The sequence below is a fragment of the Miniopterus natalensis genome, chromosome 5 (assembly GCF_054644295.1).
Source record: "Miniopterus natalensis isolate mMinNat1 chromosome 5, mMinNat1.hap1, whole genome shotgun sequence".
Classification (NCBI taxonomy): domain Eukaryota; kingdom Metazoa; phylum Chordata; class Mammalia; order Chiroptera; family Miniopteridae; genus Miniopterus; species Miniopterus natalensis.
The window spans coordinates 17,184,099-17,202,836 of NC_142085.1; the positions used below are offsets into that span (position 1 = coordinate 17,184,099).

The window sequence follows — 18,738 nt, forward strand, 5'->3', positions numbered from 1 at the left end:
CCTTTGCTCTAATTTTTGCAAAGAATTTCTTAAATTGGTAAATTTGATGATTTGTTTTTTTAAATTAATTTATAAGTTTATTTTTTATATACATTTTTTTGTTTATTTGGATGCAAATTTTCTAATTTTAGTCGAATGTTTACTTTATTTCCATTTCCCCAATTTAATAATGAAAAGTTTGAAAGCTAAAATGTTGCCTCTTTTAAATAAAGCTTTGTCCATACTTATTAAATTTTACTTGTACTATTCTCATTACTGTTATTATCTAAATAGGCTGTGGTTGTAATTTTTTAATTGATTTGTTATTGGTCCATCAGTTGTTTCTATGGTTTGTTTTTCTTTTTAAATTTTCAATTAGTTAGGATTCTGTTTGTGTGAAAAAGACTCCCCAAGGCCCGGTAAATAATGGTGTTTTGCAATGATTTTCAATTAAAAAATAATGAACCTTCCTTTACTGATAATACAGACCCGGCGATAATACAGATCCATTATAGGAAATCAGATTTCTTCTGGTTGAAGGTGTAAGGAGAGGATGGGGGCAGAGCACCGCCAAACCTCTCCTCGCCTTCCCCAAAGGGCACCATAGACTCTTTGGAGGCACCTGGGTAAGATTTTAGAACTGCTGCTCATTCCTAAAATGTTTTATATACATCTATTAGTAAGACTTAAATTTTATTAAAATACTTTTCCCCAAGTCAATCTGTTAAATGCTGAGAATGGTATGTTCCAGTCTCTACAACAAACGCATTTCTCTTTCACTTGGAACGTTTCAGTTGCATCTTTCAGTAACATAAATTACTGACTTTGTTCCATTTTAAAGCTTCCCCCCTTGAATCCTCTTCTCTGAACTAATATTGCTACCACTAGTATTTGAGTTTGATATCCTCTGTTTTTACTTTTAAAAAAATCTAGTACGCTCGGCCGGGCGTGGCTCAGCGGTTGAGCATCGACCTGGGATCCAGGCGATCAGGGTTCGATTCCCGGTCAGGGCACATGCCCGGGTTGTGGGCTCGATCAATGACTCTCTCATCATTGATGTTTCTATCTCTCTCTCTTCCTCTCCTTTCTTCTCTCTGAAATTAATAAAGATATATTAAAAAAAAAATCTAGTAAAATTATATTTCTGTTCTTACAGATATAGGATACACACACATATATAGGCAAAGTATATGTATGTAAATATATATGCATATTTGTGTATATAATGCATATACATTAAGCTATAGCTTTCTAGTATATAAATTCTGTATTTTTAATCGTATATACGTTTAAATATTAAACTTTGTGAAAACCTTTTAAGCTTTCAGCTCAAGCTTTTAAATTTTTTTGGTACCTGGAAATATTTATTTTACTGGGATTAGCCTTTTTTCTTTTATGATAAATCTCATCTAAGATAATATTTTTGAACTCTTAAGGGAATTTTATTTTACTTTATTTTATAACTTTAAAAAATCATGATAGGTAGAAAAAAGGAATAGCAGAAAGAATGCACTTCAAAACCAAGAGAAGATGGAGCGCTTCCACAGCCATCCACCTCTCTGGCTCCTTCCGGGAGTTTTCCAGTCGCCTTAGCTCCAAAAACTCTACCACCAGGACTCAAAACCACCAAAGACCATCATTATACCTGCGGCATAACTGAATGGTACACTTGATTTCTCTGATCAGTCACCCTTTATGAGAAACTTTGTGTTTTTAAATCTACGGCCAGTCACTTTAGGTTAAATTCAGATGGCCACCTGGGATCTTAATCAATTTTAAGTCAATTTTTAACATTTTTAAGCTGCCTTAAATTTTATGTATTCCATCCTGCTTTTTCTCTTGACTTCAGCATTAGGCTTCTGACTTAAAAACACAAGATAAACAGTCACTGGGGATTTTTGGCACCACATCTGTTTAAAAGCTGCTCTCTCTGGTGAGCTCCAATCCTTGTTCTCCTGTTTACTTTGTTCAATTTGAGGATCAGTGAGAAGGCAGAGTTCACCCAAATTTTTAGCATTTATTTTTATATCTTCTTCACAAACCTAATGGCTTATTAGACCAGATATTTTACTTGATTGATGATAAACTTGAGCTCCTCAGGTTCTTTCACAGTAGAGCAGCTGGGTCTTAGGCAAGGCTCTTCTGTGAGTGACCACACTTCCGCCGTTAAGAAAATCCAAGTGCAGCTTTTAGTGACCCTTTCTTGGCCTTGGCTTGACACGGCCCCATTTAGTGGATTCGATCTCACAACTTAGAATGTAAGAATTAGTAAACACACCTGTGCCACTCTGAGGTGGGGTTAAGTGGGGATGAGAGGCGGTTGGAGGGGAGTTGTATTTATATGTATTATTATGCTTACCATTTCCCTGCTTCTTTTTCCAGTCTCTCAAATACACTAAAGTAATTCTGAATATTATTTATTTTTTAATCTTTATTTGATAATTTAGAAGGATCTTCAGAGACTGTGGATCACAGCTCTGTGTTAAAAATTTGGTGCTGGAGAAAACTAAGTAGTAGAATTAGTTAACTATCATGATGATGGACCAGCAAGTAGAAATGGATATAAAAATTCAGACACTGTTATGTTTAAAATCACATAATACTTAATATTAATGAAATAAATTACCAGTGGAATACAAAGCCAGACACACACAGAAATCAGCAGAAAAAAATAGGAAAGAACTCAATTTTTTTATATGCTTGCTCAATGTTTTGAGAAAAAGCTAGGGTCCCAAGTGAGTTTTTATGTCTATAAAATTTTTTCTCTTCTAAATTACATTTAAGTGAAAAAGAGAAGAAAGAAAGAAAAACAATAATAAGCTTTGCTGGTAGGTCTCTACCATTTTCATACATTCTAGGAGAGAAGGTAGTAAACAAAGTTTCTGCAACCGTAAGTGATGCTTAGGGGAAAATTAAATCACTGAGTGATGCCAGGACTGATTATTCTACTGCACTTTAAAAGCAAGAGATTGCAGTCTGCGAGTCCAAAGTGGTTTCATATGGACTGCCACAGTTGTGGTTTACGCTTGAAACTATAACCTGTCAAATTAGAAGCAGGCAAGGCCTGTGCTCTTAACGGTTCCACTTTCTACTGTCTACAGTTATGTCTACGAGTTCAGCACTTTTTATTCTGTTCGACTGTGTTATTTGGAGGACTAGAATCTCAAAACTATTCTTTTTTTAAATCTTGGTTAGAGAAGATTTAAGTTAGGATACAAAGCTTAGAGAAACTACTAGTCTAATTTTTATTATATAGGTGAAGCTGACTTGCACGGTAACTATTTAGAGAAACTACTAGTCTAATTTTTTTTATATAGGTGAAGCTGACTTGCACGGTAACTATTTTTATCAATACTGATATTTCATTACCCTGGCTAACACTAAGTAATATATAATGCAGCTACAGGAAAGAGGCCTATAAGCTGCACTCGCTCCCAAGCTTTTCCTACCCCGCACTGCCAGATATCCTCCTGCCTTTAACTCGTACCTTACTGACTCACCACTTTTCCAGGCCCACAGTAGCCTGCTATTACGAGCTTAGTGTTACAGCACGCTCCACTTCGTCTCTCCTCCTTGATTGTGGAATGCCCTTCTGGGCAATGGGCTAAGTTGACAGAGATTTTCCCATCGAGACTGAAAAGCTACTTGTTCAATTTTACTAATGTTTTATGTAGAGTCCTTCCTTAATGAATCTTTCTTCATGCCCATTTGTATAATATAAAAATGTTTAAAAAATAAAGCATAAACAATATTTGCTCTCTGTCATAAGTGAAACCATGCCACTAAACAATCATATCCTGTTTAGGCCATAATGACATCAGAAATATATGTTTATCATCTGCATGGGACAACTTAGCATGTTTTTGGCCCAAGGCGAAGTTGAACTAAAACCATTTGCCGTTGTCCCAAACCAAGATAACCACACATTTCTAAGGTAATTGATACCTAAGAAGAACACTGCCTTTAGATCACAGTTCATGATCTAAGTATACTAATTCTTTAAAGAAGGCTGTTAAAGTTTATAAACCATGTATGTCTATTGGACTTCCTCCAAAATTTAACATGAAATAATTATATTCTTAGCATGCACAGAGACTATGATAAAGTGGGTACTTAGCACGATCTTTTAGAGCTCTGAAATTACCTCTCTTGCCTAATTTAAAGAGAAAGGGGAAATGGAGGGTTTTTTTACATGTAAAAGTATAAGAAGAAGGATAAGAATAACACCTTGTATTCTGAATGGCGCTCAGATGAAATCAATCATTACTTTTATTTTCCCAGAGTATTTAAGGAAACAATTTTATGAATAGATAAGCTAAGGTAAATAGAAGGCATACAATTTTCATATTCATTGTGAAAATATATCCAAGGAGTCCAAACACATGTCACTAGCTTGGTGTCACAGTGATAGAAAGCCTGTGATTGCCCTGGATTCTACCTTAGCCAGTGAGTCCAACCACAGCCTGGAACTACAGCCTGAAAACAGGTCTTCACGCCGTATGCCAATGCAAATGCAGTTAAGAATTACCTTTGCCCACAAAGCTAACTAGATATTTGGAACAAAAAATAAGTAAGTATGTAATCATGAATTAACTTTTAAGGAATCAAATAATATCAGTAAAAGTAAGATCCTAAAAAAAGGAAGGAAGCTGAGGGAAATCTATTGATATTCAAAGGAGGAAAGAGGCAGGAAACTGGTGGTCTCTCCATGTCAACTCTGAAGGCAGAGCCTGACACCCTCTCCAGGCCACTCCACTGCACAGCGCTGCCTTCAGACATGAAACCACTGAGTGGGGCATTTCAGACAACATTTAAAGAACATAATAATAGAACCAAACAGCACAGGCACTGCTAACTGGAATGCTATTCCTTAATGTAAAATGTGAAGAATGAACTATATACCTCCATTCTTTCTTGTTTAACTTCATCAATTTCACCATCTTCAAACATTGCCAAGAGTTCTCCTGTTTGGTCAATAGAGTTGAGAAAGTCTTGAGCGATTTTTTGTCTTTTGTTTGCATTATTACTGCCACTCAATTTGTCTTCATGGAGATAAAGGAAAGAAAAAAGAAATTTGTTTAATAAGGTTATAGCAGCACCAATCATTACATGTATTAAATCCTAAATAGGAAATTCAGAATTAGAATTCTCTCAAAATAATTTTTAAAAGGAGAATATCTGCATCCAAAATAAAAGTGTAAGTCTTACAGAATTAAATAATTTATTCATTTAATAAGACTGAGAGAATAAAACCGAATTATCGATTATCACAATAAGTGTGAATGGACTGATTAAAATTCCTTACCAAAAAAAAACTCAACCAGACAGAAAAGGCTCTCAGATTTGGAAAACAATCTCGCTATAGCAGGCCTAATTAAGAAAATAAAAACTAAGACATAAAAAAAAATAACATTGCAAGAGAGAGGAAATTAAGAGATTATTCTGTACGTTGCTGTGGCAACACATTTAAAATGAAAAGGATGACACCTTATTCTTTTTCTTTTAAGAGATAAAACTCTCAGACTTATTGAAAAGCAAAACACGACTCAGAGAAAGTTATTACGAAGGGTCAGGAAAGACAGTAATATTGCAATAGGTAATTAATACAGTCCAATGCACTAAAAGATCAGTGTGAATTAGCGAGTGAATCAGTGAGAAAACCGGATTGTTCTGTAATGTGATAAAGATCTTTATACCAGACAAAGATACCCCACACACCTTAGGTGAAAGCATCCAGTTTTTCACCATTAAGTACAATGTTAGCTGCGAGTTTTTCATAGATGGCTGTCTTGGTCAGTTTGGGCTGCTATAATAAATATACCATAGACTGGATGGCTAAGAACCGAATATTTCTTTCTTATAGTTCTGGAGGCTGGGAAGGCCAAGACCAGGTGCGGGTAGACCTGGTGTCCGCTGAGGGACGGCTTCCCGGATTGCAGACGGCAATCTTCGCGTGTCCTCACACAGTGGAGAGCCGAGTGAATCAAGCCACCTCACGTGTGCTTCTTCTAGAAGGGCACAAATTCCATTCGTGAAGGCTCCTCCCTCATGATTTAACTGCCCCAATCCAACAGTATTTCATGAGAGGAACGCTCAACAAACTAGGAAGAGAAGGGGACTTCCTCAGTCTGACAGAGGTCACTGAGTGTCCCCTCTACAATTCCTATGTTGAAACCTAATCCCTGGTGTGATGGTATTTTGAGGTAAAGACTTTGGAAGGTAATTAAGTCATGAGGAAGGAGCCTTCATGAATGTGATTAGTGCCCTTCTAAGAAAAGGCACAAGACAGCTGTGAAAAAGGTGAAGCGACTGTGTACAGATTGGTAGTTACAAAATAGTCATGGGGATGCAAAGTCAGTAATATTGCATATGTAATAACTATGTATTTCCAGTGGGTATTGGAAATATCAGGGCGAACACTTGGTAAACTATATCATTGTCTAACCACTATGCTGTACACCTGAAATTAATAATACTGACTGTAAACTGTAACTAAAAACATTTGAAAAATTTAAAAAAAGTAAAAAATTAAAACAAAAATACAACAGAAACAAAAACAAAAGGCTTTTGGATTTTTAAAAAAATTTATCTTTTTCGTCGAAAGTATTACAGATGTCCCCTTCTTCTCCCATTGACTCCTTCCACCCCACACCTACTCCCTGCACCAGGCCTTCACCACACTATTGTCTGTGTCCATGGGTTACGAATATATGCATATAAATCCTTTGGTTAATCTCTACCCACCCACCCCTACCTCACCTCCGAGATTCATCAGCCTGTTCCGTGCTTCTATGTCACTGAATCTATTTTTTTCATCAGTTTATTATATTCTTTAGATTCCACATATAAGTGAGATCATGTGATGTTTGGCTTTCTCTGCCTGGCTTATTTTGCTTAGCATAATATTCTCCAGGTCCATCCATACTGTCCCAAAGGGTACGAGATCCTTCTTCTTTACAGCTGCATAGTATTCCATGGCATGAATGTCCCACAGCTTTTTTACCCACTCATCTACTGATGGGCACTTGGGCTGTTTCCAGATCATAGCTATTGTAAAATGCACTGCTATCAACATAAGGGTGCATAAGTTCTTTCTGATTGGTGTTTCAGGATTCTCAGGATATACTCCTAGAGGCGGGATCACTGGGTGAAAAGGCAGTTCCATTTTTAATTTTTTGAGGAACCTCCATACTGTTCCCCGTAGTGGCTGCACCAGTCTGCACTCCCACCAGCAGTGCACGAGGGTTCCCCTCTCTCCACATCTTCACCAGCATGTGTCATTTGTTGATTTGTTGATGGTAGCGATTCTGGCAGGTGTGTGGTGATACCTCATTACTGTTTTAATTTGCATCTCTCTGATGATTAGTGACATTGAGCATCTTTTTATATGTCTCTTGGCCATCTGTATGTCCTCTTTGGAGAAGTGGCTATTCAGGTCCTTTGCTCATTTTTTAACTGGATTGTCTTCCTCTTGTTGAGTTGTATGAGTTTTTTGAGCACTTTGGAAATTAGCCCTTTATCAGATACATCCTTGGCAAATATGTTCTCCCATACCATGGAGTTTTTGTATTTTGAGGCTGATTTCTTTTGCTGTGCAGCAGCTTTTTAGTTTGATGTAGTCCCATATGTTTACTTTTTCTTTTGTTTCTCCTGCCCTAGGAGATGTATTGCTGAAAATTCTACTACGTGAGATGTCTGTGACTTTCCTGCCTATGTTTCTTCTAGGATTTTTATGGTTTTGCAACTTACATTTAAATCTTATCCATTTGAATTTATTCTTGTGTATGAAGTTGGTGATCTAGTTTCATTTTTTGCATGTACCTGTCCAATTTTCCCAACACCATTTATTGAAGAGACTGTCTTTACTCCATTGGATGCTCTTGCCTCCTTTGTCAAATATTAACTGACCATAATGGTGTGGGTCTATTTCTGGGGTCTCTGCTCTGTTCCACTGATCTATATGTCTGTTGTTGTACCAATACCAGGCTGTTTTGATTACAATGGCTTTGTAGTATAGTTTGATATCGGGTAAAGTGATCCCTCCAACTCTGTTCTTCTTTCTCAAGATGGCTGGGGCTATTCTGGATCTTTTTTGGCTCCATATAAATTTTTGGAACATTTGTTCTAACTCTGCAAAATATGCTGTTGGTATTTTAATAGGGATTGTATTGAATCTATCGATTGCTTTGGGTAGGACATTTTAATGACATTAATCCTTCCAATCCATGAACATGGTATATTCTTCTACTTGTTTATATCTTTCTCTATTTCTTTTTTCAGTGTCCTGTAGTTTTCCGAGTACAGGTCTTTTACATCCTTGGTTAAGTTTATTCCTAGGTATTTAATTTTTTTAGTTGCAATGGTAAATGGTATTGTTTTTTTACTTTCTCTTCCTAAGAGTTCATTGTTGGTGTACAAAAATGCCATTGATTCTCGAATGTTAATTTTGTATCCAGCTATCTTCCCAAATTCATTTATCAAATCTAGTAGTACTTTGGTGGAGTCTTTAGAGTTTTCTATGTACAATATCATGTCATCTGTGAATAATGAGTTTTACTTCCTCCTTTCTAATTCGGATGCCTTTTATGTTTTCTCCTGTCTGATGGCTGTGGTAAGGACTTCCAGTACCATGCTGAATGAGTGGTGAAAGGAGACAACCCTGTCTTGTTCTTGTTTTTAAGGGAAATGGTTTTAGTTTTTGCCCACTGAGTATAAGGTTGGCTGTAGGTCTGTCATATATGGCCTTTATTATGTTGAGGTATGATCCCTATATTCCCACTTTGCTGAGACTTTTTATTAAAAATGGGTGTTGGATTTTGTTGAATGCTTTTTCTGCAGCTATTGATATGATCATATGGTTTTTTTCCTTCATTTTGTTTATATGATGTATCACATTTATTGACTTGCAAATATTATACCAGCCTTGCATCCTGGAATAAATCCAACTTGGTTGTAGTGTATGATCTTTTTAATGTATTGATGGATCTGGTTTGCTAGTATGTTGTTGAGGATTTTGGCATCTATGTTCACCAGGGATATTGGTCTGTAATTTTGTTTCTTTGTAGTGTCTTTATCTGGTTTTGGGATTAGGATGATACTGGCCTCATAAAAAGAGCTTGGGAGTTTTCCCTCCTCTTGAATTTCCTGGTGGATTTTTTTCAAATGATTTTTCTGCATTTATTAAGATGATCATGTGGTTTTCGACCTTTATGTTAATAATATGATGAATTACACAAATTGTTTTTTCCATTTAAACCAATCTCCCATTTCTGGGATAAAGCCCACTTGGACATGGTGTATACTTTTTAGATGTTGCTGGACTTGGTTTACTAGAATTCTGTTGAGAATTCTTGCATCGATTTCAAAAAGACATTACTCCATAGTTTTGTCTTTTTTTGTTTTTTTTCCCTTGTGATTTCTTTGAATGGATTTTGTATCAGGGTAGTAATAAACTTTTAGACTTGGGAAAGTATTAGGATTAATTGTTCTTTAAACATTTTGTGGAATTCATCAGTGCAATCATCTGGGCATGGGTATTTCTTTGGAGGAAGTTTTTAAATTACTAATTCAAACTCTTTGTTTATCATAGGTCTACTCAGATTTTATATTTCAGTTTTTATAGAAAAGAAAGTAAATATCTATAGAACTGATTATACCAACCATTTTATTTACCAAGTCTGTTTCTTTTCACTTTTTTTTGTAATTTGAGCAACCATCTTGTGTCACTCCTTATTCCCAAAGAGCTTTGTTACCACCGACTGTTGTTAGTGTCAAATATATTACATATCTACATGTTATAGACACATTATAAATATAGATATTGCTTTATACAACTATTTTTAAATCAGCTGAGAAGAAAAATAAATATGCAATTATATTGTCTCATATTTACCTACAGAATTATCTTTACAGGTGTTCTTTTCTTGTGTGTGGGGATGTGGATTCAAATTGTTATCTGGTGCAAATTGCTTTCAGCCTGAAGAACTTCCTTTAGCAGTTTTTATATGAGTCTGCTAGCAAGAAATTCCCTCTTTTTGTTTATCTGGAAATATCTTTATTTTGCCTTCATTTTTACCTTTTTTTTTTTTTAACTGATTTTAGAGAAAGAGAAAGGGAGAAGGAGGGAGGAAGAAAGAGAGAGGGAAAAAGAGAGAGAAACATTGATAGGCTGCCTCCTGCACTGGGGATCAAGCCCGAAACCCGGGCATGTGCCCCAACCTGGAATCGAACCAGTGACCCTTTGATGCATGGGACGAAGCTCAATCAACTGCCAGGGCTATGCCTTCATTTTTGAAAGATAGTTTTGCTGAATATTTTTCTTGGTTTACATTTTTTCTTTCAGCATTTTGAATATGTAATCATACTACTATCTGACCTATATTGTTAATGAGAAGTCAGCTGTTAATAATATTGTTAGGATTCTCTTGTATGTGATGAGGTACTTTATTCTTGTGGCTTTCATGAATTTCTCTTTGCCTTTCAACATTTCTACTAGAATGTGTCTGAGTGTGGATTTCTATGTGTTCATCCTACTTGGGCCTTGTTAAGCTCTTTGGATGTATAGATTAATAGTTTTCATCAAAGTTGGGAAGTTTTCCATCATTATTTATTTGAATATTTTTCTGTTCTTTTTTCCTCTATTCTTACCCTCTGGTAGTCCCATTATGTATATGTTGGCTCACTTAATGGTGTCTCATATTTCTCTGAAGCTCTTTTAATTTTCTTTCATTTTTTTTTCTCTTTGTACTTCATATTGCATAATCTTTAACAATCTGTTCTAGTTCACTGATTTTTTTTCTTCTGTTAGTTCAAAGTTACCATTGAGTCCCTCTACTGAATTTTTCATTTTGGTTATTATATTTTTCAATTCCAGAATTTCCATTAGCTTCTTTTTATAATTTCTATCTTTTTATTGAAATTCTCTATTTTGCAAAATACTGTAATCATATCTTCTCCTGTTCTTTAAACAGGCATCCTTTAGTTCTTGAACATGTTTATAAAAGGTATTTTGACATTTCTGTCTCCTAAGTCCAGCATCTGGGCCTTTTGTGTTGTCTGATCCTCTCCCCGTCACCTCATCCCGCTGCTTTTAGGGATCACACATACCTGTTTCTTCGCGTATCTAGTATTCTGTTGTTGCTGCTGTTGAAAATGGACATTTTAGGTAGTCTATTGCATCAACTTAGATAATATTTCCCTCCCCTTCCTGGGGCTTGTTGTCATTGCTTGCTTGTTTATTTGTTTAGTGACTTGGCTGCACTAGTTCAATAAAATCTCTTTCCTTCACAGTGCGTAGTCTCAGAAGTTGCTCCTCAGAGGGCACAGCCTTGGGCATGCAAACAGTCTTCTCAGTTACCAGGGATGACTGATTTTAGTTAGTTTCTCTTTTGGCTTTCACTTTTCCTGATCTCTCCATTAAGTTACTGGCTGGTCTGGCTCTACTGCTGTCATATACAGCTAGCTGTTCACTTCTACTAATTCCTGGCTGACTGCTCTATTGCTTTTGTTAATACTCTTGAACACAGATTGCTCCACAGAATGATCTAAATAATGTTGGGCCCCTTTGCAGAGTCAAGGTATTGTCAGCTTTTAAGTTTTGCTCTGACCCCAGAAGACTCCTCTTATCTGTCTCTTTCCTTCATTTCCTCTGTTAAACTTTCAGCTTATGACCTGTTCATGCTTGTTATAGCTGGAATTAAGAATCTACCAGTCTCCTCTTAATTGCTCACCACTAGGAACGCCACTGCTGTTTACCTGCTTTGTTGCAAATAGTCCCCTTTTGTTAATACTCTTGAACATAAATTGCTCCACAGAATGATCTAAATAATGCTGGGCTGCAGAGTTATCTTCTTATGAAGTCCTGCCTTTCCTTCTGGGGATGGAAGCAGCTATCAGCTTCTCCTCGAAAGACTCTTCTGGATCTAAGAGTGGGGAGTTGGTCAAGGATGGGAGCCCTTTGTCTTTTAGGCTTGTCCCTTTAGACATGGATCTTTACTTCCTATGAGAAAGCTAGGGTGGGGGCAACCAGGGCCCAGTATTCTCAGCCTAATATGTCTGGGGTACAACTTCCCTATGAATAGAGGATGAGAGGAAGTTCCAGTCCATTTAGTTATGCTTACTTAGAATACAGCTTGTGCAACGTCGAGCCAGAGGATATGAGAGATGCTGACCTCCTGCCAACTATTTAAACTATTATGTCAACTCTTTAAAAAATTTTATATAAGACACGCAAAATTAGAAAATTTAAGTGAATATAAAGAGGAAAGATTTGAAATAGATAAGAGAGGACAGGGAACTAATATTATGATGTTAGTGCAACTGAATACTAGTCTCACCACTCTGAGCATCTTGGTGTTCAAAGCATGGTATTAGCAACTATCATTTATTCAGTGGCAGGAATGTATCAGGTGCCTTTCATATACTATGTTGAAATCTCATAATTCCACATGGCAAGTGGTATAATTTTCTGACTTGTACATGAAAAAACTGACCCTCAACATCATACAGAGAGAAAGCAGAGAACTGGGATTAATTGAAATTCAAGCATATTTTGCTTCAAGTCTGTATTCTTTATGCTCTCCATAAAAAGGAACATTTAAATTCATCTGGAGAACTATTTCCCAGGAATTAAGTTCTGTGAGGATTTCAGGAATATTAAATAGGCAACATTGTTTAAACATTTGATCAGAACTGTTTTTTTCGTGGCTGTTATACTGCTGACTTGTTGAGGGTAAATGAAAGCAGTTCTCTTTCAAAGTCTGTTAATTCTTTAGTTGGTTTTGAGTGATCTTCTAGAATTCTTAGTTCAGTAGAGTTAGTTTACTTACTTTTTCAATATATGTATCAGCAACAAATACCACTATGCAGTGACATTTTTCAATCCAAAATATATGAGTTATTTCTAAAAACAGAACATACACTGAACCTTGAACAATTCAAGGGTTAGGGGTGCCAAACATGGCTCAGTCAAAAATCCATGTGTCACTTCTGACTCCTCCCAAACTTAACTATTAATAGCCTACTGCTGACTGGAAGCCTTACTCATAACATAAATAGATGATTAATACATATTTTGTACATTATATGTATTATATACTGCATCCTTACAATAAAGAAAGCTAGAGAAAGAAAACATTATTAAGGAAATCTTAAGAGAAAATACATTTACAGTACTTAGTGAAAAAATCTGCACATAAGTGGACCCACAATTCAAATCCATGTTGTTCAAGGGTCAACTGTATTTATTTTGATTCAATAAGCATTGTTTACTAATTATCTATTTTCAGCTTAGCATTGTTAGATTCTGCAACATTAATATTGTTTCTAAATATCACAGAATGGGTAATTGAGTTGGAAAATCTGATAAGGAAATTTTTCTACTCTGTGTTAGGCTTTTTATTAGAGTTCAAACAGCATAGAAATATACACTAAAATGAGGTGACTACATCGTTAAGACCTATCAGATACTTTCTATAATAAATTAACAAAAATCCATTTGTATTAATTTAAAAGACATAATAGTTCTGGCTCTCTACATCTACAACAAAAAAATTATGCTTGCTAAAACAATGTTTTGAATTCACACAATTTTCTTAGTTTCATGATATTCTGATGTAAAGCAGGTCATAATATTAGAAGAAAGGACTGAAATACCAGATTACTATTAAGTCACATAAGTAGAAAATCATAAGATTTAGCTGCCAAGTAAAAATTTAGTTAATTTCTAAATACATTATTTAACAGAAGTACATATATTCTACACTGACGGGACTGTCTACTTCAACACTGCGTGAACGTGAGGCCCAGCATACGTGTGTCGCTGTTCTTGGTCTAGCATTTCGTTTAGATTACCTTCGAGAAGATCATCCTCGTCGATGCCTTTGACAATCTTTGATTTGTAGTCTCGGAAAAACATGTATTTTAGCAGTCTTCTAAGTTTTTTCTATTAAAAATATGAAATCAGTAAGACACTTTATACATATATTCACTTTACTGAGTAAAGACTATGATAACTAAATTTAATAAGCAGTACCCCAGCCACTGGGGAAAATACACCGATTCTCAGCATAATACTACGTGATAAATAAATGTAGTCATCAAGTGAAACATAAAAGCTGAAACACAAGTATTTTTAAAGCACTTTTCATTTACAAGTATCCAGATGCTCCAGAGTCACAGTAATTACCTTTATATTTTGGTCTTACAAAAAGTTTTAAATTCTTTCTGAAGACTGTGATAAATATCACACTCTTCATAGTAAGCTATTTTACTTTTTTATATGATTTATAAAAACAATCTAGACAAGGAGTTTGTAACAACTGCTTTAAAAAGGCATGTACTCTTCTTTTTATTGTTTTTTATTCTCTGAGAATCTTTTATTTTATTTAGAAGAGCTGGCTTATGGTTTATATTTCTGGAAAACAGTCAGTAATATGAGAAACATATTTTTATGAAACTCAAAGCTGATTAATGATAGTTGGGTCTTAATGACGGCTTTCCTTAGGTTTATTAGAAGGCCAGAATACTGCTTAGCTCGAAAAGTAACTGATAATACTTTGTACTTTGTTGTGTGCTTACACTTAGAATGCATTATTACTGGTTCTTGACCTTCAAGGTTAAGATTCCCAGTCAGAGCTGAAACCTAGTGCATTTTACAGAGCTCTTTTACATGCATTTTCCTTGATATTTTCAGTAGCCCTGAGATATAGACAACTATAATCATCTCTTTTTTACACATAGGGAAATCGAGGTTAAAATTCGTTTTACAACTAGAGTTTAGCAGGGCCAGCGACAGAAGAGAAGAGAACCTTTGGCCCTGTTTCCTTACTTAGCAAGTAAGTAGAGCGCGGCCTCCCAGCTGCTGGAGGGCGCAGGCTGCCGGGGGCAGCAGCACGCCCCGCACTCAGCCCCGCGTGGGCGGACCCCGGTGAGCGGAAGCAGGGCCTCTGCTGCCCTGCCTTTCTTTTTGTGGGTTCCATTCGGTATTATAGATCTTATTTTGTCTTCTATTACATCTATTAAACTACTTTAAATCCTGTCCGGAGCATATCAGCATATAAATCAAATTACTGTCTTGGGGAGGAAGGTGAGAGCGACAGCTATCCCGTTGGGGCTTTGTCCCTGGTGCTAGGAGGGTGCGGGCTGAGCGCCCTCCGGGCGGGGGCGGGGCGGGGGCGGGGGCGGGGGCAGGGGCAGGGGCAGGGGCAGGGGCAGGGGCAGGGGCAGGGGCGGGCGCTGTCAGGCAGCACCTGCTCCTGGAGCTCCAGCACGATTTTAAACCGACTTGCCCCCAGAGGCAGGCGAGCGTGCCAGCGCGGCTGGATTTCTCGCGCTTGCCTCTCTACCTCTGTCAGTGAAAAAGAAGAACTGCCTAGAGGTGTCCTGCGAACTCCAGTTCCCCAGCTGCCTTCCAGGGAGCCGGCAGCGCTTCGGCCGGGTCCTCACAGCGCCCTGGCCTCCTCCCTCGCCCTCCAAGGTCAGGAGGTCACCCAGCCTGCAGGCTTTCACTCTGCGCCGTGCCTCTGGCCTCTCCCCTCCTACCCACTTCCAGGGCCTCGCAGGCATCACACTTTGTCCTGATCACTCCACCCGAGTCCGGTCAGTTCTCCTGCATTGGGTCCATTCTGCATATAAGTGCCTGAGCCTCACCCGGGCAGAAACCCCCGCTTCGAAAAGTCCTACGGCCTCTACATCTAGTCACATAATCTTAACATTCTCTGAGTCTTAAAATGCCTCTTTCGACTAAATCATACTGGTTTTCTAAACTAGGTTATAGCTTCTTGAAAGTGAAGACATCTCTTCTCTCTCTCATCCTGTCTGGGCCTTAATGAGCCGAAAGTTTACCCGAAAGGTCAGACGGGAAGCGCTTGGTGACAAGCAGAGCCGCAGGCACAGGAACCTGGGGCAGAGGAACCGGCAAGGAATTCAAAGGCCAGGAAAAGCCAGGGGCAGTGGCTCGCTCCCTTGCGAGAGCATCTGCCATAACACACTGATTCAGTTTTTTACAGGTAACTTTTAGATGAAACGTAATAAAACGTAAAATTTTATAAAATATTTTCAACTAGTATTCATGGAAGAGAGTTATGACAAAATTAGACATGTAAATACCAGCTTAGATATTCTTATACCAGTATTCAAAGAATAAAAAAAGCAGATCTTTACATATAAAAACCCTAGACATTATGGTATATATGTATGCTATTGGAATATACATCTTGATTATCTATTTAATATAAACTAGTCATAGAATAAACTTTGCATTTTAAGGTAAAAATATTACTCTCTGAAAGCCTGTAATACTGTATAAAATTAGAATAAAAATAAATATGCCACTCAGTTATATCTCACATATCAGAACAGTGAATATCTAAAGAATATTATATAGCAATGAACATGTCTGAATAGGTGTGTATGGATAAGTGAGAATTCATTGTCAACATTATTTTACACACGTGCCCTTGCCCATGTTATAAAAAAATCAATTCTCTTATAGTAAACCATTTTTTCATGCAAACTATGAAGACTACAATAGCAGTTCAATAGTTATGATTCCAATCTGAAAACTATATAACAAGGATATTTAGTTTCCTCACATAAGTATAATTAAGCACCAGACATGGCATTTTAATTCAGTAAAACATTTTTGTATTACCTTATCTTTTCGCATCAAAAACAGAAGATCTTCAGCAGATATTACCCTTGCACCCCGGAGCTGAGAAACTTCAGCAGCTTGCTGTAACTAACAACAAAAAATATAGGAATTTTTCTCAATAATCTAAATTAAATACATGACAGTCATGATGTCTCAAGAAAGACAAATACACTGAAAGTTAAAATTTTGGGGGGACAATCCAGCCATCACATTACTGTTTTTAAAAGTAAAATGTCTTATGTTTTAGGGTATAAAAATGCAATTAAATTAACTTATAAGCCCACCTGTAACTGATACAATAAACAGAAATCCTTGATTTCTTTCATGCAAAAGAAAAATCATGTGCAGCTTCCAGAAATGCATTAATGCACCTGAAAATAATTTTATGAAATTGTATCCTCATATCCATGTGAGCAATGGTTTCACTCAGTATCACTAGTTGAATAAGTATATTATTAATCTGAGCTCCCATGCTGGTATGATTTGAAATAGGCCCATTCAGACCTTTAAAAGATCAACAAAAACAGTAGCTGTTTCTAATATCCAAAGGAAAAAAAATAGTTTTAGTTTTGGCAAGTCTTCAGTGGGCAAAGGATTCAGTCCATAAATCATAATACGGGACTGCATTAATTTCTTTCCACACTAATCACATGCACACAAAAAGTTAACTGTATCTGGAACGCACAACACAAAACATACTGCATGAAAAGTTAGAGTCCCCCTGAAATGCTCATCTGGGCCCTTATATCTACAAAGTTGGGAGTTTTTTGGAATTCAGAAGTCCTAGAAACACAATCTTACTTGAAAATGACCTGGAAAATAAAAGAATGTGAAAAATGATAGTCCTATTTTTTGGCACAGGCAAAACCAGTTTCTTATTTTGATTAGTTGGAAGGAACATAAAATACATCCAGCTGAACAAAATAAAGATGCTGGAGAAAACACTATAAAAATGTGCCTGTAACTTCTTTCAAACTTGATCAAACCATGGTGATTGCACCAAACCAACTCTGTCCAATATTACAAAAATATTTACATATAAAAGCTGTTCCTGAATGCATCATTCTGTGAAAGGAATACATCTAACGCATATTACTGAGAACTAATCTTTACAAAGTGACACACTGTTATCTTAACAATTATAAGAAATCAAATAGTGCATTTGTACTAAAGAAATTCTGCTTGAATGTTTAAACGATTTTGCTAAGTAAGCTTCAAACCTTGTCTAAATACACAGACTACAAAATAGACTACAAACTCCCTATGTGTCAGCCTTACCACTGAACTTCCTGGATACTGGTGGTTGGTATATAAACATAATTCTACCTAAATATAGAAATTTAAATTTAACTGTGAACCATTTAAAAAGAAATCCTGGGGGAAAGGTTTTTTAAAAAGATGATGTACCTATCCAGAAAGAAACTAAAAGTTTTCAGCAGAAAAAATTTAAACATATTTTTCTAAAACCTGGAAGAGTACCAGGGAAATATATATACAAATGTATTTTTTTCCCAAATAAAAATATTTCTATCAGTCTAAAATACATGCAATCAGTGTGAAGAAGACTATGTACTCAATCTCCACTCATCTGCACACATACAGAGAACCAGGAGGCAGCACTGTCAAGTACTACACAGATATCAGTAATTTTACTCATGTTAAGAAAGGGTCAGGGTAAGTATACATCCCTAAACAGCTTTCCCGTTACTCAGTTGTTTATACACACTACATCTAAATAATCTGTATTTATAACACTCTCAAAAATGTGAGTTTACAAACACATTAACCAGGAAAAAAGAGAAAATGAAAAATAAAGACATAGAAGAGTTAGACATTTTAAAACACCTTTCAAAACCAGTACATCACTAATGAAGGGAGGGATCTAGAATTTGTGTCATGGTTAATTAGCATGAGATCTTTAGCTTTAGTTTCATCTACCCGATTTGCTAATTTCCCTCCCCTAAGGTAGTATCCTTACTAGCACTAGTACTGCGAGCTCTCACTAATGCGCCCTGGACGCCCAAGAAGTGAACCCCCGGGACTGAAAGCCACCTTTGTAACCTCACCAAGCCTGTCTGGCCCGCATGTGTTCCATGTCCCATATTTAC

The 18,738-nt window shown here is 36.6% G+C and overlaps 1 protein-coding gene across 6 annotated transcripts in view; it reads right to left on the bottom strand.

The window, feature by feature from the left end:
• Nucleotides 1-18,738, bottom strand: part of SUPT3H (SPT3 homolog, SAGA and STAGA complex component) — a 418,544-nt gene that overhangs the window by 142,608 nt on the left and 257,198 nt on the right. For all 6 annotated transcript variants that reach the window (XR_015714553.1, XM_087817428.1, XM_087817427.1 and 3 more), the window contains 3 exons: nucleotides 16,631-16,717; nucleotides 13,831-13,921; nucleotides 4,882-5,021 (listed from right to left, as the gene is read on the bottom strand). Coding sequence is in view for 5 of the 6 variants with exons in the window: in XM_087817428.1 (XP_087673554.1) it covers nucleotides 4,882-5,021; nucleotides 13,831-13,921; nucleotides 16,631-16,717 (318 nt within the window). In the remaining variant the exon portion in view is untranslated. The remainder of the gene's footprint in view (nucleotides 1-4,881; nucleotides 5,022-13,830; nucleotides 13,922-16,630; nucleotides 16,718-18,738) is intronic.